The sequence below is a fragment of the Lactuca sativa genome, chromosome 1, assembly GCF_002870075.4.
Source record: "Lactuca sativa cultivar Salinas chromosome 1, Lsat_Salinas_v11, whole genome shotgun sequence".
Taxonomy (NCBI): domain Eukaryota; kingdom Viridiplantae; phylum Streptophyta; class Magnoliopsida; order Asterales; family Asteraceae; genus Lactuca; species Lactuca sativa.
The window spans coordinates 14665928-14689882 of record NC_056623.2 but is presented as its reverse complement, the minus strand read 5'-3'; the positions used below and the strand labels follow the sequence as shown (position 1 = coordinate 14689882).

Sequence of the window (23955 nt, the reverse complement as noted above, 5' to 3'; positions counted from 1 at the left end):
TCAAATAAAACCATCAATGGTGAACATATTTAACTGTCCCAAGTTAAAGATGCATCACACAACTAATGGACGCGTCACCTAAATTTTGGACAGATTTACCCCTATAAATGTATACTTGATTTTGTGTGTATTAGGGGTGAGGTAATGAACACCCTCATGTTTTGCCTGTGTGTTTCAGAATCGAACATATGAGTGAGTTGAAGATTGACATCCAAATCAAGCTAAAATGGATAAGAAATCAAACCATATATACATCTCTCTATAAGTATATTATTGTAGTTAGAGCGGGAGAAGATGGAAAGACAAATGAAATAATATGCAATCTAAATGATACCCAAAAAAATGAACATATAACCATGCGTTTGCTTCACGTCCATTTATCTAATATACAAATTCTAAGACAAAATTAAAGGTATATGTACAACATTATAATGATAAATTTGACAATTTGATTTATAGAGTCCATTGAGAATATGATTGGTAAATCAAATTCTTCAGTTATAGGTTAAAAATATAAGAAAATTGCAACAAAATAAACTGTAAATCCAGGTTCAGTAAACTAAGAGTGAAATATTATCCAAAGATATATGATGACCAAACTTCAACATTGTATACAATTCAGGACGCACATTTCTGATCAAGAAGAAGATAGATAGGATAAATTACAATCCAGGGCAAAAAGAAATGGGTATTCGATTCGCATTGTTCTAGCAACAACAAACGTTGCCCATATGATCTATGTACACATACCTATACGGAAAAATGTGCAGAGCGAACAGATAAAAAAAGGGAATTATTGGGATTATTGAAAACACACAACAAAGGCTAATTACGTGATTTTATGGGACCTAGAAGGTGAAAAGGCATAACCTATCATTTGAAGGGTGTTGGTCCAGATCGAACTGGAAGTATGAAGCTTAAGAGCCGATAAACATCGCATAAAAGTTTTAGTTGAGTTTGGGAGAGGCAGAGTTGTCGGCGTCTGCTGTAGTGGAGGCGGACTCGCCAACGAAAAAATCGACTTCTTTTGCAATCGATATTACACATATTTCACTTATCCACTTTCCATCGGTTTCAATACTGTAGCTAGAAGCAAAACTATTTGACCGAAAATACAGCAAGAACTTGAAAAGAAACAAAAAAGGGAAGAAATCGAAGAAATTACTTTGAAATTCTTGAAAGCTATTCGATGTTATACGTTCGCTGCCTCCTTTTTTTCCAGAACTACTACTTATCCTCTGTTGATCTTCATCGCATATTATCGAACCTGGGAGCAGTGAATACGGGAGGTCCAAGTGGAGTAGATTTAGAAAAGAAGATGGTAAAGGAAGAGAACTTACAGTTACCGGCGTTGGCGGAGGATGTGATTGAGTGTCATGGTGGCGAAGAGAGCGATGGACTGGCTAGAGGAGATTGAAATTGGGTAAAACCCAGATGGTAGGCGGTGGTGCTTTTCTGGAAGAAGCCGATGGGAAACACGTAACAATGGTGAACCTGGTAGAACGGGATCCACAACTCAAACAGTGATTATTTTAGTACCAAAAGAAGGATCTGTATTGATGAAGATAACCGATAAACGTTCTTGATGTTCTTATTATGCGAGGCGATAGATTTGAGGCGGCAGGCGGTGGGAGATTTGTGGAAATCGAGATTAGACGCGGTGGGGAAGAGTCGACAATAAAAGAAGAAAGAAAGAAGAGACACGTATTGGCCATCAAAGCACGTGGAAATCACTGTATTGAAGAAGACACAATAGACAAAAAGAAAATTTAAAAAAAAAAAAAAAAAAAAAATCAGCCAGTAGAAGCAAAGAACTGTTTATCTGGTACTTCTAAATTAGTATGTATATATAATAATTATCGTTTTTATGTAACATATATATATATATATATATATATATATATATATATATATATATATAACTCGAGTATTAATGAAGTCTATAAAATAAATTAAGAAAATTGTTTAGCTGTAAATTAAAATTTAGAGTAAATTACACAAATCATCCATCGTGCAGGTGTCAAAAAACACATTCAATCATTATTTTAAAAAATTAAATCGGATCGGCCCTTAAAACGTAAAAGAAAATTGTACGCTTAGTCCCTAACAACATAAAATGACTATTGTCATTTCAAACTCTTTTTCAATTATTTTTAATATTTCTGGTTAAATTTAATTATTAAAAAATATTTTAATCAAATTTATTTTTTTAGAAAAGGTAGTAGGCCCCACCACATACGCATACACCGTCTATTAATGAATACTCTCTACTCTTTAAATCTTAGAACCTAAAGACCTAGAACACACTAGTCACCTCCTCTCCATCAAAAACCACCGTCCATCGTCGTTGACTACCACTACCCATCGTACCATTGGAAACACCACTTCTCTCCCTTTATCTCTCACAGACAGATGACCAACACAGTCATTGGGTTTGTTAAAACTCTAATCAATGTTCTAAAAAGCTCGCCACGGCTTCGCCATTACGCAACATGGCTCCAAGGCTTGTACTTGCCGCCAAGCTTTGAAAAAATGTCGCATTAACTCACATATGTATATAAAAATGAATAATAGTAGAAAATAGATATAAAATTATTAATTATATACAAAGTTGTCGCCTTAACTCACGCTTTACAAACGACATGGCTCGCCATGACTCAAAAAAACTTGAGGCTTGACATTGCCGCCAAGTCACGCCTTACGTTATTTAGAACCTTGACTCTAATCGCCAACGACCGACACCCTCACCAGATCCGTTAACATCGCCATTAGAGATTTGGACCACCAGAAAGTAGCACTTGTTTTCTCTCCCTCTTTTCATCTGGTTTTTGTCCTTCTTGCCACCAGATCTACACAACCACAAACTTGGATTTATGTAGTGTTGCAAAACTCGGCCTAGTCTGCCGAAACACCTAATTAGGAATCGGCCAAAAATCAGAATCGGTCAAAATCGACTCCAGTTCGGTCAAAATCGGAAGATTTCAGAATCGATCAAAATCGGAAAAAAAAAATTGGTTAAAATCAAAAAAAGTCGAAAATTCTGACTTTTTTTAGTTAAAAATCTAAAATTGATATTGATATGCATCTATTTCTTTATATATTTTAATAAACTTGTTATATTTGGTATACATAATTTTCCTAAAATTAATTTCATATAATTTATTCAATCTGAATACTCCCTGCCTAGACCGAATACTCATTAGGTGCTAGTTGGCCGCACTGTGAACGCCTAACGAGTTTTGCAACATTGGAACTAGGGCTTCGACCGGTGAAGAACATATACAATGGTTTCAACAATACTAGAGTTTCAAGTGGTGCTATGGTTTTCAAGTAGTGATGATCATGCAAGGGTTTAAGAAAATCAATGAAGATCAAAGGGAGAGAAATCGACAGTAGTGATGTTATTTCTGACAATGTTCCAGATCTCTGATGGAGGTGGTACTCGTCGGACGTAGTCAAGAGGGTTTCCAGTATATATATATATATATATATATATATATATATATATATATATATATATATATATATATATATATATATATATATATATATATATATATATATATATATATATATATAGAGAGAGAGAGAGAGAGAGAGAGAGAGAGAGGTTCTACGTAAAACAAAAACCCTAAAAATCATAAAAATGCATAAAAAATACTTAGAAATTACAAATCTTTTTTTTACTTTATATGTACAAAAATCGCTACTTTTTCATTAAATTCGCTAAAAAAATTTGGAGCAAGTAAATTTAAACTAACAAGAGATGAAACATGCAACTTTAAACCAAACGAATGACAGTTCTAGCTAATTTTTAAAAATATAGACTGAATGTGTTTTTTTGACACATGTACGAGAGGCAATTCATGTAATTTACTCTAAAGCATATAAACAGCTGCTAAGAAAAATATATTATAATTCAGTAATTTACAAATAAAAAACATTTATGAATAAATACATATTAAGGTTTATAATGGATGAAACTCTCTAATATATTAAAAGACTTATTAAATTAATAAGTGACTAAAATATATATAATAAAAACAAAGTTATAAATAAATTGTTGTTCAAGTTTTTTTAGATTATTCGGTTCTTATGTTATTAACAAAAACCAATATAAAATCCAAAATATTACTTTAAAACCAATCGAAAATCTAAATTGTCTAATTTGATTTATTCAAATAACGAACCACTCTAATCACGCATCAAAACATCATTGTATATTTCTTGTTAATTATTGATAAAAAAAATGTTATATCCTTCTATAAATGATTCTATATCTTTTAATATGGGACAGAAATTTAAATATCACAAAGTTTATTTATTTATTTATTTCTGTTCAAAATTATCAATAAGGAGTAATAATTAAACATTCAATTACATAGTTTATTTAAATTTTATTTTTTTCTAAATACCACATCCATTTGTTGTATATGCTTGTGTCAGTATATATATATATATATATATATATATATATATATATATATATATATATATATATATATATATATATATATATATATATATATATATATATATATATATATATATATATATATATATATATATAGAAAAGTGCAATAATTTGGTTGTGGTTGTGTTTTTTTGTTGATATGATAAAAAAAAATGCAGTTGTCATCGTTGATATGTCAGGCGCATTACTAGAAGCGTATGATGAATTACATAGATGCTGCTTCTTAAGCACTTCCAGAGAGGCAGAAGAGATCAAGGAAAATATAGTCAATTTAAAAAGGTCATCATCTTTGACCTCAAATACCAGTCATCCAACAAACAAAACAAACAATAAAGAAAGATACAGCACCCAAAGTTGAAATTCTACATTCAAATTACATTTATACCCTCCAAACCAATATCTCTCTATATAAACACCAACAATCTACATTAATCTCCATTAATTCAACATTACTTCTATTTGTTCGTCTTAATTCAGCTTCTTCTCAGGAAATTAAGGATTGATATACAAAGATTTGATTGTAAAGATCAAGCAAAGAAAATGGCACTAGACAACAGCTATAACTCATGGGCAGACCAGTGGGACCCAGAACCAGAATACTACAATGGTTATCCAGGAAGCAAGAGCAACCATGGAAGTGGCAACAGCTTTAAGAGTAAGGTAGGAGAAGGGTTTGACAAGTCAAAAGCAGTAGCAACAACGGGGATGAAGAAGGTTAAAAATGGAACAACACTTGGATTTCATTGGATTAAAGACAAATACCACAAAACCACTCATAAATAATTAGTCATTGATCCATCAAGATTCAAGGCACATGTTTTATTTGTTAGAATGGATCATGTTTGTATGATATATATTTGTTTGTTAATTCATTGATGTAAAAAAAGGAACATTGACTTACTTTTTTCTTGATACACAAAAAAACTTGTTATCATAATCTGAAATGACGAGGGAGACGACCACATTTACTCTGTGCTCTAAGTATCTCTTGAGCAAAATCTTGATTTCCAGTAAGCAAAAGCCCATTCAAGATTCGATTGAAGGTAAATTTTCTAGGAACAAAACCTCTGTCCACCATTTCTATCAACAGTTTCCCTGCCACCATTAAATCATCTGATCTCTTCCTCACAAACATTGCACTAATCAAAATATTGTATGTATCCAAATTAGGCAAACATTCACCACTACCCATTCTCTCAAAAACTTCCAAACTCTTTTCGATTTCACCTTCATCACAATAATACCTAATGATCACATTGAAAATTTGAACATTTGGTTCACATTCATCTTGTTTCATTCTGTCCAGATACTCCATTGCCTTGTCCATCTTTCCAACATGACATAATCCTCTGATGAGTACACTGTAAGTTGTTGAATTAGGTGTATAGCCCTTCTTTAACATCTCTTCAAACACTACAATGGCGTTTTCCACAGTGTCTTTCTTGCAGAGAACTTGAATGAATGCGGTGTATGTAGCAACAGAGGGAAGAATCCCTGTTTCAAGCATTTCATCAAACACCTGGCGTGCCTTTTGGATCTCACCTGAAACTCCAAAGCCGTGAACCATTGTTGTGTACGTAACAACATCCATCACACATTTTCGCCGTTTCATCTCCAAGAAGAACTGCCAAGCTTCTTTAATCTGACCCGCCTTGAAATACCCATTAAGGATTATGTTATACGTCTTGAGAGTTGGCTCGAGACCACTCTCCACCATCTCCCTCAACACTTCCAATGCTCTAGGCGTTCGCTTAATCAAACAAAAACCATTCGCAATGATGTTGTAACTGATTGTATCTGCTTTGAATCTTCTCTTTAAAACCTTAAACAGGTTATAGGCCATTTCAGCTCGTTTAGACTTGCATAATACATCAAGAAATGTATTGAAGCTATTCAAGTCTTGTTGGCAGCCATGTTCGTGCATCGACAAGAAAACTCTTACGGCTTTGTCGGGTTTTCCAGCGGATACGAACCGCTCGGTTATGATCGCGAATGTTTTCGGGTTCGGACCGAGCCTTCGTTTCCGCATACGGGCGACGAGCGTCCAGACGGTCTTGTAGTCGCGTAATCGGGCGGCAATGTCGATGGCGTGGTCAAATGAGGTAGTGGAGTGGGTGTAGATGGGATGGCGTTCGAGGAGCCTGAAGAATTCAAGTGCTTTGGGGCCATGGTTCCAGAGGCGTTTCAGGATTTTGTTTACCAGGTCCGGTGTCCAGCAGACAGAGTTGGTTTCAAGATTTTGACTTAGGGTTTGTAGGTCTAACTTTAGGATGAGGTTGCAAAGGCCGGCGGCATCATCTTCTTCCAGCGGCGGCGGTGAAGGAGGCGTGGTGGTGGTCAGGTTGTGAAACGACGATTTGAATTTTAAGGAACATACTAAAGAGGAGCGATTTATCGTGTGAAGCCTGCTAACATTTCCGATCATTGTCTCCGACCGACCACCATCTCAGTCGCCTCCTTATTTCTCTTAGAGTATCTGTACGGTAGCAAAAAAACACCCTCACGTATAACGAAATTGCAAAAAATTACCTTAGTCTGATGCAAAACTTTGCATGTGGGCTAGGATGCAAAATGCAGTTTTCTTTCCACATTCTCGAGTTACGCCTAGTTAGTAGTTACTGAGTAAAGTCAAGGAAAAAAAAAGGAAGGAAAAAAATTATACATTGGTTATTTCTAGTTGGAAATGAAGATCAGGAAAAGACAGATCCTTAAGCCTATTTTCTTTCAAAAAAATATATATAATTTGGGAGGAAAATTAGCATAGAAGATCACTTCTTTTTTCTTGTCTCCAATTATTTCAGAAAACTAATCTCATAACAAGATACAAAAAATTATTCCCGGTTGTCTTCATTTTTTTTTCTCTTCTCTTCTTAAGTTGGACTCGGAAGTTAATTTAAAAAGTGGAATGGAATACAAGGAAAGTAAATCGTACAGGTAACATGTGTTTTGAATTTTTTTAAGAAATGAAAGCAAATAGATGCATTTTTCATCCGCCCACTTTTGTGCGGTTAAGAGGGGAAGTTAATTTAGGTTCATTCACCTTACGTGAATTAGATGACACATGGACAAACTTGAGTGAAATTACAGGATCAAATAAATATCATAAAAAGCTTTGATCCCGATTTCCGGTTTCTAAGAGTTGACAAGTTACTTATTCATCCTATACAATTTTAATAAGAGTTATTTTTTCTTGAATTATACAAATACCTCTAGTATTATTATATCTTTCAAATCACAAAATGTTTTTACTATAGTACAATAAGTGAAATATACGGTGGTAATATTCAAATATTATTATAAATTATGTATCAACTTAAACCACTATGTTTGTTTTTAGACCAAAAATAATCGTACACAAAAAGCAAAAAACAAATGGAATTGTTTTGAAACAAAATAATAGTAATTAATTAAAGGTATATTTGTAAAATTTCTAAAAAGCTCTTGAAAAGCTACTCAAAATAGTTTTTTAAAAGCTAGCTTACGAGTTATTTTTTGACATGGCAAACATAACCAAAAAAAAAATAAAAAAAAATAGATATGACGTGTCAAACTCAACCTTAACAATTTATGCAACCATCAACTAGTTAATTAAAATATACAAAGAGTAAATTACACGAGTCGTCCCAGCGTAAGTGCCAAAGAATGTTTTTGTCATTATTTTCAAAAATTAACTCGAACAATCCCTCGTTTATTTAAATTGTCCATGCTTCATCCCTAATGTCGCTAGCCAGACATAAAAAACGGCCCTTATCTATTTCATTTTGATTTATCTTTATTTGTAAGTTATATTTAATTAATTATATATTTATTTGTTTATCTATCTCTTCATCTACAAATTGGGAAATCCAGTGATGTTCTTACGAAGATGGCTCGAAGACGGCAGTGTACAGATGGGCGACGTTGGCGATATTCTTCTCTTTCTCTCTTAGTAACTCCAATGGTGGCCTTCCCTCTTGGTATCTCGTGCGATGTTCTTCCTTCTCTCTGTAGCTCAGCATCATAAAAGACGAATTGGTGGAGATTAAATGTGTGGGTGGGGCTAAGGTAGTGGATTTGTGGTGGTGGGCCTCATTTTTGTTTTTGTTTTAAATTATTAATACTAAGAAATTAAAAAAATAAATCAAAAAGAAATGGAAAGGATAATATAGTCATTTTATGTCTGTCGGGAACGGTCCAAATGAAAAAAAAAAAAAAAACATTAAAGGGATGGTCCGAGTTAATTTTTGAAAATAAAAACTAAACACGTAATTTGACACCTGCACGAAGGACAAATTGTATAATTTACTCTAATACAAAATTTGGCGAGAGATTAATACATAAGATAGTTATATAAATATAAATTGATAATCTTCTTATTCTAATAAAAAAATAGGTTTATTCTTCTTTTGTCATGTGTCACCCTATTAGGCTATATAATTAATGTCATGTTACTTGTCAACTATTAATTTTCCATTTCAAATTTTAAAATTTTTCATTTTAATTACATTAAATTAATAAAATTTAATTAAAATTAAAAGAACATTAATACAACTTATAAGGTCACGTATTTATTTAATAACTATTATAATTTTATATAACTAAAAAGTTATCTCTTAATTAACAATTTATTTAAAATGATTGATTAATAATTTTGATTTTTTTACGATGAAATTTAATTAATTTTATCACTTTGGTTCCCACGGGTTATAAAACAGTAAAGATATACATAAATCAATGAGAAAAGCATAATTTCATTGCATGTTTAGGGATACGTAAAGAGACGATCAATAGACTTTCTCATTTCGTCGTAGCTTCTTCTCTGGGTTTGGGAGTGGCAAGGAAAGACCCCAAGTCAACGAATCATTCCACAGTCGCAAAAAGTTATAGGAAGAAATACGGAAAACACCTTCAAATTCTCATATTTGCCCCTTCATACCAACATATCAACAATATCACACAGTGATGAATATGATGCACAACTTAGGGGTATAACAGTCCTCGCCAAACGACCAAAATACCCCACCACAGCTATCATATACTAATATACTATAAACTGGTCCCACTAGCTAGGCCACCATTCATATTCCTAAGTCAATAGTCTTGCCAACAAGAACCTGTGCCAAATGACAAAGATAACCATCACCAAACTTCTCAACAGGAGTACCTGTAGCTGTTAATGTTTATATCATATTCCCACTAGCTTACTAAAGTCAAGATCTGGTTAAATTACATAGATGCCCATGTCCTTTAATGACACTTTTTAAAGACTTCTAATAGACCAAGTCTTCTCTTTTGCAAACACACACACACACACAGAAAGAAGACGATGAGAGAAAGTATAGGGGAGAAATCAGGGATCAGCGAATCAGTGATCATAAAAGCTTCTTCTTTATCAATCAAATCACACAAATCCAACGGCTGCTATATTAAGGATTCCGGTCCCGATGAAACCATTTTCGCCTTCACCGGATCATGGTCCGTTCAAGATTTTTACAGCCGGGACCCGTTTGGCGAAACCAAGATCGATCTTTCACACTTTCCATCACTAAAAAGCATTGGAAACAATGAACTTGCCAAGATCAATCAAGGATTCTTCCAAAAATTCCAATCCCTCTTTCAAACACCATCTTTCAAGTCCGAGGTAATCCTCTTCATTTCTCTCTTCCAGTAATAACAAGGGCATCTATGTCTTTTACACAAAAATGTACCTTGTTCCACTTTTTTGTCAGACAAAAAATTAACAGCCGGTACAACTTGTTCTGTTCTGTTCTATTCTGTTTCTGTCTCTTACACCAAAATCATTATTTTTGTGCAGGTAGAGAGAGCGGTGAAGAAAGATAAACCCATAATCTTCACCGGAAATTCGTCTGGCGGTCCGGTGGCCATCCTGGCGGCGGTTTGGTACCTTGAGGAATACACGCGATCCAACGGTCGGCCGCCCTGTAAATGTTTAACTTTCGGGTCACCTCTCGTAGGTGACCGGATATTCACACACGCCTTAAACCGAGAAAATTGGGCGCGTTTCTTCCTCCATTTTGTCGGGAGGTACGACATTGTTCCTAGGATAACACTTGCCCCGTTCTCCTCCCTCAAAAATGAATTCGGTCACATTCTCGATTTCTTCAATCCCAAATCCAGAAACTTCCGGAAACAGTCACCTTCGGGGTCACAAGAAGCTTTGACTTTTTACAAAACGGTTTTGAAGAATTCATCGTCTGTTGCGAGTCATGCTGCTTGTAATCTCATGGGAAGTACAAACTCGTTACTTGAAGTGATCTCGAGTTTTGTTGAGCTTAGTCCTTACAGACCTTCCGGAACGTATGTTTTTTGTAGCGGGAATGGGAAATTGATTTGTGTGACGAATCCGAATGCGGTTCTTCAGATTCTGTTTTATTGTTGCCAGCCTGGCAGTGAAGCGGAAGTTACGGATGCAGTAAGTAAAAGCTTAAACATGGATTATAATGATGAATTGGAAGAGAGCTTATTAGGGATGCAAGATGTTGTGTACCTTGATGATGATATGGAGATTCCAATGTCTTCCAATGATAATGGTTCTGGTGACACTGACACAGCTACCATAAACGCAGCTTTGAAGGACCTTGGTCTGGTGAGTATTGGTGACGTATAATGCTTTATATAAAGATGTAATTTTTAGGGTTGAATGCAACATACTTAAGTATGATGCTATAATACACAAATGAATGCAAGTACATTGATATATGTCGCCCTAACTTTATGACTTACGAGTTATAATCTTTATCTTCAGAGCACAAGGGCAAGGCTATGTCTTCAAGCAGCACAAGCGTTTGAAAAGCAAAAGCTACAAAACCAAAATACAATTGATTCCAAGAAACCCCAGATCAGGAAAACACTCAAGATAATAGCTGACTACCAAAAAACGAGTGAAGACCGAAAGATTGGTTATTATGATGCTTTCAAGATTCAAAAGGGTAATGATGACTTCAATGCAAATGTAACAAGGCTAGAACTAGCAGGTATATGGGATGAGATTGTGGAAATGTTGAAACGTTATGAACTCCCGGATGGATTTGAGAGTGAGGAAGAGTGGATCAAGTTAGGAACCGAGTTCAGGAGACTGGTGGAGCCATTAGACATAGCTAATTACTATAGGCACTCAAAGGATGAAGACACTGGAACTTATTTAAGAGATGGGGGTAGACCAAAGCGTTATAAGTACACTCAAAGATGGTGGGAGCATGAAAAGAAGTTGAATGAAGGGTCGAGCTCAGAGACCATTTTTTGGGCAAAAGTAGAGGAGATGAAAAGGAAACCTTTTGAAGAGATAAAGGACCAAATTGTTGCTATGGAGAAACAAGTCAAAGAATGGGTTCAGAAAGAAGAACTGAACAAGGATGTGTTCCTGGAAAAATCTACTTTTGTTAAGTGGTGGAAGACGCTCCCTGAGAAGCATAGATCAGAATCTTGCCTGAAATTTCACTTCCAGAATTCCACATAGTGAAAACAAACATGTTTTATAAAGAAAGAAGACCACTTCCATCTACAATAAGCAACTAATAGCTATCTTGTGTACCCTACCCCTACCCTGTAATGGTGTCTATGTCATTTGTCATGTTTCCCTTTCGGTTCCAATAAATACATTCATCCACATTGTAATATATGTATTTATTCATACATATTACATAATGCATACATAAATAACATGGAAAGCTTCAAGATTCCTTATTATGCTGCTAATGATCAATTGAATAAGGTTTAAAGATGCCCTCTATAAATTTCAATCAAAATGTTTGTATTCAATATCCATACCAACTAGTCCTCTATAGAATCATATTGCTATAAAAATGGTTCAACCGATAAGAGAACTGCATAACTATTAACAGCAGTTTCTAACAGTAAAGAGACAAGAAAGATGTGAAAAAAGAGGTCATCATACATACTTTTCTAACGCCTAGGGATCATGCTGTAAGAACGGCCCATTTTTGAAGATAGATTACCCTGGCCATGGTGGTCATACTGTTTCCTGCAGCCTGGACAACGACCATCATCTTCAAGAATTCTCTTGTGGCAGAAAAGACAGAGCCTGTAGCCACATGGACAAGGAAGAAAACTTGTATCTGTCAAATCCAGATCTTCACAGCATATGGGACACGTTGATGGTGAACAAACATTCTTGAAACATGGAAAGCTGTTTTGTTTTAGTAAGTTTGGCAGACTCTGAGGTCGAAAAACATCATCTGCTCTCCAAGCTCGAGCACAGCAATCATCTTGACTTGCCTCCATGGTTGCTGTCACAGAATCTGGCTCAGGGGATTCAAGATTATTATTTTTAATTTCATCAGCTGCTAAAGCATCGGCAATGGCTTCCCAATCATCCAAGCACTCATCTTCTTCATTCATGCTTTCTGAACAACAACCTCCACTGCTACTACTACTGCTGCTGCTATTGCTGGTAAAATGAGAAGGTGATCTGTTACTCCCGAAAACACTGCTCATCGGACTGTTAAATGGTGACTCGTAATCACTGCAAAGATTCCTCAAACCCTCATTCTCTTCACCACTGGGATTAGTATCATTCCGTTCAGCAGGCATTTTCACACCACTAACACCGTTGGTTTCTTCCTTGCATCCTTTGTTCTTCACTGTAAAACAGTTCAGCGAATCGGTTATTAAAGAATAAGTGTAACCTACATTATGAAAACCAAACAATTCCAATCTATGCAAATGGTATATACTATAGGAAGAGAGTTGAATCACCTTGGGAAAGCCACTGTTCACGACGAACATCAAGTTTGCTCTGCTTCAATTTGGCTGTTCTATTCACCTTCAAACCCGAACAAAAATTCACAATTACTCAAACGAATATGCAAAAAACACTTTTCAAGACTATCCTCCAATCTATAAAAATAATCAACGAAAACGACAAGATCCACATAAATTTACCCTCTTTTTCTTGCCAAATTCCTTGGCGTTTGATGCTGCAATCGGGATCGAATCGTAACCCATGGCTGAAAATTATGTCAAAGAAAACCTAAAGATATACAAATCTATACTATCCAAAGCGTATGCAAAATATCTCCGAAATCAAGATATGTATAAAAAGAGCTTTAGATATTTATGAACAAGTAAATTGCGTTTTTACGTGGATAGATAACGGAAACTGCTTTGCCTCGTTCGCCCCTCTTTCACTGTTCACGGAAACATCTGGAGCTGAATAAATAATAATACTATAACTGCCGTTTTTACAGTTATGCCCTTGTCATTGTTACTAATTTATGGACTTGCCCTCAACGTGAAAGAAAACTATTGGTTGTCACATAAAAGCTAGACGTTGTCGTTTCGATAAGTTAAAGGATGCCTTTAATCCAAAATATCCGCCGGCCTAATTTGTGTAACTAAATGCATACAATTAGGTTACATTGTTGTACGTGGTTGGTTCATGTTGTCTTTTTCATTAATTTATTTATTTTATAAATTATTTAAAAGCTTTTAAAATGATTATTAACTTATTTGTACTAAGAATTAAACTGACATTTCTATTATTGTACAATAGTATTATATGACCAATATAATGTCAATTATCTTCTACTTATATCCCATCATCGTAAGTACAATAAAATATTCTTTCAAAAATGGTCTTCGATAATAAATCAATTTCTTTATATTTTTTTAATAATTATATTAATTATAATTTATATTTTTTATTTAATATATTTATATTATTAATAGTTCTTATTAAAATTATAGTATAAATAAAAATGTAGTTTTATTTATATTTTCATTAATGTTTGAATATTATTTTTAAAAGATCCAAATCAACTTGTAGTCTATCTATATATTCTATATTCATGTATCACATTAAAACTACCAACAATGAATGCCACTAAGGCCGGAAAAAGTGATACCATTCTCTCGTTTTGCCACACTTGTTTTATATATATATAAAATATATATATATATATATATATATATATATATATATATATATATATATATATATATGGTTTGTTGTCACACCTAAGGAGTGGTGTCATATTTGAGTTTTTTTTTAATGAAAAAAAAAACTTTATTTAAAAAAAATACATTTTATTAATTAAAAAATCAAAATATCAGTATATTGCATAACTCAAAAAAAATCTCACCTCAAACGATTAAAATCTTGAAAAAAAAAACTAAAAACTAAAAACGATTTGCGTAACATTTTTTGACGTCCTCCTTCATCGCAAAAAGAACTTTGAAGTTCATCCCCGGTAACTTTTGATGTTTCCATTGCTAGCACTCTCATATCGTTGTTCCTTTTTTTCCAATCTTTCTATCGAAGCAAGTTGGAAAATTTTATTTAGACAAAATTGCAAAAATGGTCCCTGTGGTATGCATTTTTTTGGGGATTTTAGTCCAAACCTTGACTTTTTTGGATTCGTGGTCCTTTTGAACTAGTTTCATTGCGTTTTTGGTCCCTATGAATAGTGGAATGATTGTAATACCCTTAGAGTATTTATTTTCCATTTTTCTTTTATTTCTTTTTAAATCTAATACTAATTTATTTATTTTAATAATTAAAAAAATAACAAGGGGCCCTCTCTCTCTCTCTCACTCACTCTCTCTCTCTCTCTTTCTTTCCTGAAGAATTTCATCTTCTTCGTATTCTTCATACATCCCCAAATCAACACCATAACTCTTCTTCTTCTAGAATCAGTACTTATACACTCAAAAGGTTGTTTAGGTATAAATATTACAACATCAGGTAACGATGATTAGATGATGATTAAGATTCACAGAAGAATCAAATATATATCCCAAATTTGTAATACCTTCAAGTCCTACAATTAAACCCAAAATTGATTTCAAATTAAACCTAAAATCGATTTCATGGCTTCTCAGCTAAGCTTTCTGATGTAGAGTAGGAAGAAGCTACACCACCCCACTGCCACCACCTTCTCCCGACCATCCCAACTCCACTCAACTTCCGGAGCAACCTCCAACCACCAAACTACCTCCTTTCCCTCACCCCTCTCCTTCTCGTTCGTTACCGACAAAAGAGAAACAGGGCAGCAAGGTCACCAACTCATTGCCATCGTGAGACTTTCCGACCCACCACTACCGAGCTGTTGCTGCCGAGTTACTTCATCCACCACCTGCCACCCCTCGTCGACGCAACCCACCACCATTGTTGTTGATGTCCGAATCTTCTCATGATATCAATTTGCACCTTCCTCGTCCTTTTCCCTAAGTTTATGCTAGAAAAAGACAAACGAACAACACAACGAAACTGCCACTGTGCGCCACCCATCAACACCGTTGCCATTTTTTTCTTTTTGAGTTGCTTCCACCGTGAAGACTCTGATCAACCATCACATCCCCCCCCCCAACTGTGAGAGGTACATCCGCTTGTTCAATTTCTGGGTTTGGAAGCATAAAAGATTTCTTGATTGGATTTATATAAAAGTTGTACAATGTGTATTAAATGTGTATGAATCTGGGGATACGGAGTGAGAGAGAGAGAGAGAGAGAGAGAGATGTGGGCCCAAATTATTTATTTATTTTCTTTTTCATTTAAATTAAATAGAAAAAACATAAAAAAAAAGTATATCAAAAGGGCATTATAGTCATTTCAATTTTACGAGGGACCAAATTTACGTACAAACATGGTCAAAAGGACCACGAATCCAAAAAGTCGGGGTTTGGACTAAAACCCCAAAAAAATGCATACCACAGGGACCATTTTTGCAATTTTGTCATTTATTTATTCTATCTTTTTATGTCTTGCACATTGTCGCCCATTTCTTTAAAGGCATCCAACTCCGACGTTTTTCCCTTGCATTTTCTTTTTGTTTTGTCCCTTCCCATCGGTCCGGGGGAGAGGGTGACACTTGAATAAACTCATCATCATTGAGGTTGAAACCAAAATCACATCTTCACTTTGGCTACTTTTCCATTGTCGTTTCATGTTGTTATACAAATCATTAAACAACATGATTTATTTGTTCATTTTCCCCATCTCGAGTACACTTGATCTTTAGAACGATATGATGGTAGGTTTATTTCTTTATGAAACCTAGTTCTAACTTGCATTAAAAAACGATCATGTTTTTGGTCCGCTCCCGTCATCGGATCTTCTGAAACGCCAATCCATGATTGTGCCAATGCTAACACTTCTTGGGGTTCCCACATTTTAGCATCCGCCTTCTCTTTTCTTTTCTTTTGTGGTCGGAGGGGTTGAGTTTCTTGAACAAATTCAGGTTTAGATACAGAAATGAGTGTTTGTGGAACAAATTCAGGTTGAGTAACAAAATCAAAAGGATCAATGTACTTGTGTTTGTGGAAGTGGTTGTGTAGGTCGTTTGTGGTTGTGAGATATGTTGTGGATAATAGGGAAACCTACGTCGTAGTGGTAAAAAGATGGAAAATAAATTGATTGATCGTATGAAGGTCTTGGGGTTGTGGTGTTTCTAGTGGATGTTTTTTGGTTGGTAGGCTTTGGAGGATGATATTTTCAAAGGTTTTGGAAACAAAAAGACGGTAAAATATGAAGTGCTTGTGAGTTAGTTTAGTTAACAATGTCATATATTTATAGAGTTGGTAAAAAAATTAATTTTGAATTTTATTACTGTTCCAAACAGTAAAAAAAATAGTCGGCCAACCAACAAATGTGTCCTACTGCTGAAGTGTGGCCCTAGACGCACCCTAACCGCAGTCAAGGGTCAATGTTCCAGCTTATGTGGCATCGGAAGTGTGGTAGAGGCCGCAGCCACTCCCACTGGTCTAAATTAAACTACGAACCTGCAACTAATTCTCTAAAATCCTTTCAATTTAAAGATAATTAGATAATTCCTTATTTTATTTAATAATTAAAGTAGTTTATTTTTTAACAAGAATAACCAGTTTGATTCATGATAGATTCTTATCAAATACTATAAATTAGTTATTGCTATAAATTTCAATTCGTAATAACCAAATTAAACACACATTTGCACACTACAAACTAGTTTTTTTCTTCTCATGTTCGCCACATAAAATACATAAAGTTAAATCAACATCAACCCTTTTATCAAATAAATTGGCCTTAGTTGTTAATCGGTGAAGATTAACCCTTCAGGCTTCAACCAATAGGAGTAGGTTTTATGGAACTTGATTGTTCCAATGTGTCCTTCCGTCTCCAACCTAAAAACATAAATCATTTATTTAGTCGACTAGGTCAAATAAGCTCCAAAATCATCTAACTCCAAAACCCACTCATTGTCTTTATCCACATCGTCAATTCCAACCCCAAGCACCATGATCAAACTGATGACTCACCACACAACCTCCATCAACTGAAAGTGGAAAAAAAATCTAGGAAACATGTTCCGAAAGAATAAATATCAATTCAAACATCCTCCCAAAACATAATAGAATTGAGAATTTTCATTGCCAACCTTCTAATGAAAAAACACCTCAAAATCAACATTTTATATTAAAGATACTTAAAATAACCCCTTTAAATTTAAGTCTATTTTGAACCCTCCCCAAGGTCTCCTATATGTTTGTGAATCACGAAGACAGTAGAAAGACCATATAATAGTCGGATTAGTTAACAATCTATGCTCAATCCTCCCGCTAAAATTTTCTTCCACTTATTCTAAAATCTCAAGTACTGATTTTTTAAGTATTACAGCTTTGATGATTTTTTTTAATGTTTTTAAAATTGTTTTCACTAGTTGCATTTGGTTCAAAAGCTTTCACACTTGGATTTCAGTTTCGAAAACATGAAAATCTGGCAACAACTTGGTTCATAGTTCTAACTAGCATCAATGTAACATCTTAATACAACAAAGGTACCTCCTAAAAAATTTCTTTTAAATGATATCTAAAATCATTATGACATGTATACTTATGAAATAACATGACTAACATCGCTTACGGGGACATTTAAAACCTCTCAGATAAAATGAATACCTTCCAAATGTACCAAACATGTTCCAACTTCATAATAATTAATTAGATATAAAGATTAACAGGTTGCAATAAACAATGCCATGTAAATCATCCACCATTCAAAACTAAACATTAAAGTTACCTTTACAGTTAACAACAGTCTAAGTCAAAATTCCCTAAAACGAACAAAAGACTCAACAACACAACAATGGCTGCAACTTAATAAACATTAACCAACTTAAGTTATCGACCTCAAAGGATCTAAATTCTGTCTTTAAATGATACCCTTCCAACCAGAGTTGAATCGCCAATAACTGTTAAATCTTGTATCTATATATGTATTTGCTTCTTCCTCTCACTCAGAGATTCATTGTCACCATTTTATATAAGCTGCATAAAAAAAACAGAACCAGAAAGAGGTCATCATGTTTACATATGGACCTTTGCAAATTTTGCCACATTTTGGGACTAGACAAGCTTTGTAGGCTATTTTTGATGATGAAAATGAGAAGGGCATTTACGTCTTTTGCACAGACAACAGATTCTCTGTCCCACCTTGTCCCAGTAGGACCAAAAATTGCAATTTATGTTTCGTTGACAGCAGTAGGCTAAACCTAGTACAATTTGTTCTGTCATATCATGTCATGTCTTGTTTGGTGTAACAGATGGGGTCTACAGTTTGCAAGAACAAGTGATTTTAGACAAATTTTGAAAATGTATAGATTCATTTTTCCCTCCAAAATCCTTTTTTTTACATTTTGCAAGAAATATGGTTTATCGTTCTGATTAAAAAGTCGAGCACTTTATAAACTGGTGGTAATTTAGAAAATATTTATAATGATTAATCTAATCTAAATGGTTATATATGTAGATATAACACCAACCTGTTTAGCAACCTTTTCTAGGTATGACTCCTCTTTAGTTGACTCTTCTATTGAGATGGCTTTCTCATTCTCACCTTGAGTTGACTCTTGTATTGACTTGACTTTCTCAGTCTCCTCTTGAGTTGACTTTTCTGTTGCGATGACTTTCTCAGTCTCCAAAAGGGCATTTTCGTCCTCTTCTTTCTTCTTCTTCATGTTGTTGACCAAGTCACTTCCATTGGTGCTGAATGTCCCACGTTTCCTCTTCCTTTGGAACGTGTACTTGATAACTCTACCACTTATTGTATGAATAGGAGCCCCAACCCCACCAGTCTCAACAACCTTCAACTCCGGGGCATCAACCGGAGCTTCTGAGGTTGGGGGCAATTCAGTCTTTTCACATTCCATAGGTAGAAGTTCCTCTCTCAATCTTCTATGAACGTCGCTTACTCTTACCAAATCCCAAACGGTATTAATACTATCACCAGAACCTTCCCTTAAACACTTAGCTGACTTTGCCATGGTTGAATATGAACTCTCAGCCACATGATCAATCTCATTAACTTGATCCAACGGTTGAGATCTCTTTTTCCCATCTGGACTCCCTCTTTTCCTGTCCTTTTTTCTTTCATCCCCGAGGGAGGGCTCTTTTTGTAATTTCTCGCTTTCTTCATCCGTTTCAGTAATCAAATCAGGCTTACGGACATTTGTTTGTTCATATAGGGTCCCTTCACATGCATGAATTCTATGAGTACAACCGCTTCTGTTTAACTTCCTTCCTTTGCTTCTTAAGATTATAGCCGGTAAATTTTGGTCATTAACATAAGACTTCCAAAAAGGAATCAAAGAATTATACAAGATCTGGCCTCTGTTACTCTCATCTTTATCAGAATTCCGAACATCAGAAGTTGGAATGGAATCAGGGTTAACTGCATTTTTTGGTTTGCTCCTCTCTAATTCAGCATGCATGAAACTTAACTCTTCTCTGAGATCTTTCACTATGTCCTCAGCTTCTTGGACTTGTGCTTCTAGTTCTTCAATTTTCTTCTGTTGGATTTGGGATACCATTTCCGCTTCATTAATCTGAAAATTTGTCAAATTAGTTTGTATATTGTGATAATAACTCAATGAAGTGTATAATAAGAGCACACAGTTCTTCCACGTACAATTAAAAAAAAAACATTTTTTCGGGTTAACAAGTTATAAAAAAGGTTAAAATACTGAAAAGCACAACGTACTTGGTGTTTTTTTGTTGTACTTTTACCTCTTATCAAAACCTAGTAACGTTTTTATTTACATAATTTAAAAAAAAAAGTATAATAGTTTAATCACTATAGAAAATGATTAAGTGGCTAAACCGACAAAATGGTGAAAGTACAAAAAAAATTCTGTAGTTTGCCTTTATGATAACAATGGAACTTTTTCCAATTCTAGTTTGAGTTGTTAACGTTTATGTGAACATTCCACAAGTGTATAGGTAAAGCAAAAGGAGTATTTCTTATAGAATGTTTACATTCAAGGTAAGGATCAAGTGATATTTAATTGTTTATAGTTTCCATCTTCATCGTTCTTGATATCTCCTACATAACACATTTGGTCTGTTTTACCTAATCTTTACAGATATATAGCACATTTGAGGAAAGTGAAGTAGCATTTGTTTCTAACAGACGAATACATCGCACATGCGATATCAAATGATAAACTACATATTAGTAAAAAAATTTAAGGGAAGATAACTTAGTCGATGCCCTAAGGTATATTGTAACAACTTCAAAGATAACATTCACATACATGATTTTAAATAATCTATATTATCTTTGATACCCACTTATGTTGTTTAAGATTTCTCGTAGGATACCAAAATAGTGAAGCTATTGTTGACCACAAACAACCCTACTTGCATCCAACAGAACATGATCCCTTCATGCCAATCAACAAGTAAATTTACATCATTTGTTACATAATTAGAAAAGACCCAGAAAGAATGCAAACCCTCTAATTAAATTGCATTGAAGTGACAAATGCTTGAGCAACAATGGAAACAAAAATAGCTCAAAGACTTCATAGCACAAAGCTGCAACAACCAGAGCTCAGAGTAACATATTCTAAATAACAACACCCGAATCAACTAAGAAGGCATGTCTCTATGATAATGATGACTAGGAATATAAATCACAGCCCTAAACTTTCTGAGAGACCAAATTTAGCTAAACCCTTAGTATGCAAATGTCAACTCAAGCTCCATACAGGACTAATATTTCTAAAAAGAAACAAAAGTATGCAAGAAAATCTAGATGCAGAAACATTAAAATCAAAAGTTTATCAAATCGAATAACCTAAAGATTACGAACCCTAATAAAAGGAAATCTCCGCTTATCGCATACAGGGAAAAAGGCAGAATTTTAAATTTTGGTCAGTATACCTTCAAATCCATATTCTGTTTCAAGGCAACGAGTGTCAAGTATAAGTAATTAAAAATAATATCACTTCCACTATCCAGCACTTCATATTAAGGGTACATTTAATGCTATCTCTCATTCGTATAATTTATCTTTTGATAGATTAGTAGATATACACACTTTCTATAAATTGTTATTAATGGTTAGAATGTGATTACTATTAAGTATATCTCATGCCAATACAGTTGTTACCTTGCCACCTATCAGATATTCCAAGTTTAATGCTCATGTAGTATGTTGTTACTTTCTTTGGCATGTAAAACTAATACCGTTGGTTCCAGTTTTGGTGTAAAAGTATGCATGTCTCATCATGTTATAGACATATACATCCTTAAAGTGCATATGTGTAGTTGGCTTAACTATTTCTTGTCATTTAGAAAACAATGGAACTTTTGACAAATTATAGTGTGAGTTAATTTTGCAAAAAAAAGTTATTCTTCCAGCAATCCCTACACTGGCTCACAACACCCCGCCCCTTGAGCATCATGTGAGATATAAATCAGATAAACAGCTACACACTAGGTGGCTGACATTTGAGCCCAGTGCCCACAAAGAGCCCATACATAACCAATTCTGCAAGCATACCACCTTGGAACCAGCTTTGCTATGCCCAAGGGGATAATTTTATTTGCAAGTGTCTGTGTGAACGTATTCAGAAGTTGTTCAACCTTAAGGCCAAACCAAAAGGAGTATTTTTTTTTCTATTGAAAAGGTTACGTTCAAGGTAAGAATCAAGTGAATTTGATAGTTTCCCTTTTAATCATTCATGGTATCTCCCTACATACCATATGTGTTTCCAGCTAAAGAAGACACCCCACTTGCATTATCAAATGATAAACAACAAAATAGTGAGAAACATTTTGAAGAAAGACAACTTAGTAGATGCCCTATGCAGCTATGCTATATCATAAAGCGTCAAATAAAGCATTCACACAGTATGATTTTAAATAAACATACATAATCTTTAATAAGCAAAATAATGAAACTATTGTTGATCTCGAACAACCCTAGTTGAAATCAACCAAACATTATCCCTCCAAGTCAATTGACGAGTAAATTCAGATCATTTGTTGCATAAATAGAAAACCCCAAAAAAGAATGCAAAGTGTTAACCGAACTGCATTGAAGTGGAAAATGCTTGAGCAACAACAGAAACAAAAATAGTTTAAAGACTTCATACCACAAAGTTGCAACAACAAGAACCAAGAGTAACACACATTCCTAATAACAACATTTGAATCAATCAACATGGCGTCTCTTTTTGATGATGATGAGCTAAGAATCAAAAAGACAACCCTAAAATTGCAGACGGGTTCAATTTGACTAAACCCTTAGTACGCAGAAATCAACTCAAAGTTCAAAACATAGCTGAAATTTTTTAAAAAGCAACACAAAAATGCACGAAAACCTAGATGAGAATTCATCAAGATCACAATTTTATCGGATCAACTAACCTAAAAACAAGAAACCACAAAAAAGGAAAACCCAATTCATAGCATATGCGGAAAGGCAGAATTTTAAATTTTTATCGTTATACCTTCGAATCCATCATCTGTTTAAGTCTCGTAAGCATCTGAAGAGCGTTTTCCTTGGATTCTTTGAGCTCGAATTCTAACCGATAAGCTTTCCGCTCCGATATCATAATCCTCCCCGCTGCCTCTTTCACTGTATTAAGTATCATATCCGCATACGCCTTCTTCAATTCCGTCAACTTCTACAACAATCAGACACCAAAACAAAAACATCAGAATGTAATTAAAGACGATCAACCCCGATTCCTCTTCTAAACAAAAAATCAACAACTCAATTCAAAGGGAAAACCCGTAAAAGAAATCAGGCGAGTTTTTTAGTGGTGATTGTGGCTTCCGCCATCATCCTGGCGGTGTAAAAGATAACGACAATGCGTATCGGAGGTTTACCTCATCGGCGTCCATCGTTAGAAACTTAGAACAATCGAAGAGAAAATTTTGGGGTTTTTAGACCCTAGGGAGTTTGTTGTGTCTCTTTGTAAGCAGCTGTCTGTTATGAACTTCAATTTCAGTTGCCCTTGTGACGGTTTTACCCCTTGTCTTTTAAGAATTACCGGTTCTACCACTATTTGAAACCGTTACATTCTATTTCTGGGCGCCGCAAACATGGTTTTTAATGACGTGGCAGAAAAATGAGGTTTGCCTCGGTGGAAAACCGACACGTGGTTAAATCGCCTGTGTAGAAAGTATCCGAAAAAGATTATAAAACAATAAATATGAAATATTGAAACGTAATATTTTCTGAATCCCAAATAAAA

At 34.6% G+C, this 23955-nt stretch overlaps 4 protein-coding genes across 6 annotated transcripts; 1 reads left to right on the top strand and 3 right to left on the bottom strand.

The window, feature by feature from the left end:
- Positions 1 to 4725: 4725 nt before the first annotated feature.
- Positions 4726 to 7295, bottom strand: LOC111916789 (pentatricopeptide repeat-containing protein At1g74900, mitochondrial). Its single transcript, XM_023912449.3, has one exon. It carries the CDS (start codon positions 6897 to 6899, stop codon positions 5406 to 5408), a length of 1494 nt encoding a protein of 497 aa, XP_023768217.1. The 5' UTR covers positions 6900 to 7295; the 3' UTR covers positions 4726 to 5405.
- A 2329-nt stretch (positions 7296 to 9624) lies between these two features.
- On the top strand, positions 9625 to 12153 carry LOC111916790 (protein EDS1L). The gene is made up of 3 exons (XM_023912450.3): positions 9625 to 10094; positions 10269 to 11060; positions 11220 to 12153. Exons 1-3 carry the CDS (start codon positions 9780 to 9782, stop codon positions 11928 to 11930), a joined length of 1818 nt encoding a protein of 605 aa, XP_023768218.1. The 5' UTR covers positions 9625 to 9779; the 3' UTR covers positions 11931 to 12153.
- A 23-nt stretch (positions 12154 to 12176) lies between these two features.
- Positions 12177 to 13630, bottom strand: LOC111916791 (uncharacterized). The gene is made up of 3 exons (XM_023912451.3): positions 13376 to 13630; positions 13190 to 13256; positions 12177 to 13074 (listed from the first exon to the last, which is right to left on the bottom strand). Exons 1-3 carry the CDS (start codon positions 13436 to 13438, stop codon positions 12377 to 12379), a joined length of 828 nt encoding a protein of 275 aa, XP_023768219.1. The 5' UTR covers positions 13439 to 13630; the 3' UTR covers positions 12177 to 12376.
- Positions 13631 to 18375: 4745 nt separating this feature from the next.
- On the bottom strand, positions 18376 to 23724 carry LOC111916792 (uncharacterized). Of its 3 annotated transcripts, none has more exons than XM_023912453.2 (4): positions 23588 to 23724; positions 23206 to 23382; positions 19231 to 20292; positions 18376 to 18736 (listed from the first exon to the last, which is right to left on the bottom strand). In XM_023912453.2, the coding sequence occupies exons 1-4, from the start codon at positions 23600 to 23602 to the stop codon at positions 18728 to 18730; spliced, it is 1263 nt and encodes a 420-aa protein (XP_023768221.1). In that variant the 5' UTR covers positions 23603 to 23724; the 3' UTR covers positions 18376 to 18727. The 3 variants fall into 3 exon arrangements, with proteins under 3 accessions (XP_023768221.1, XP_042755044.1, XP_023768222.1); XM_042899110.1 differs by having other exon boundaries at positions 19243 to 20292; XM_023912454.2 differs by having other exon boundaries at positions 23206 to 23379; positions 23588 to 23695.
- Positions 23725 to 23955: the final 231 nt, after the last annotated feature.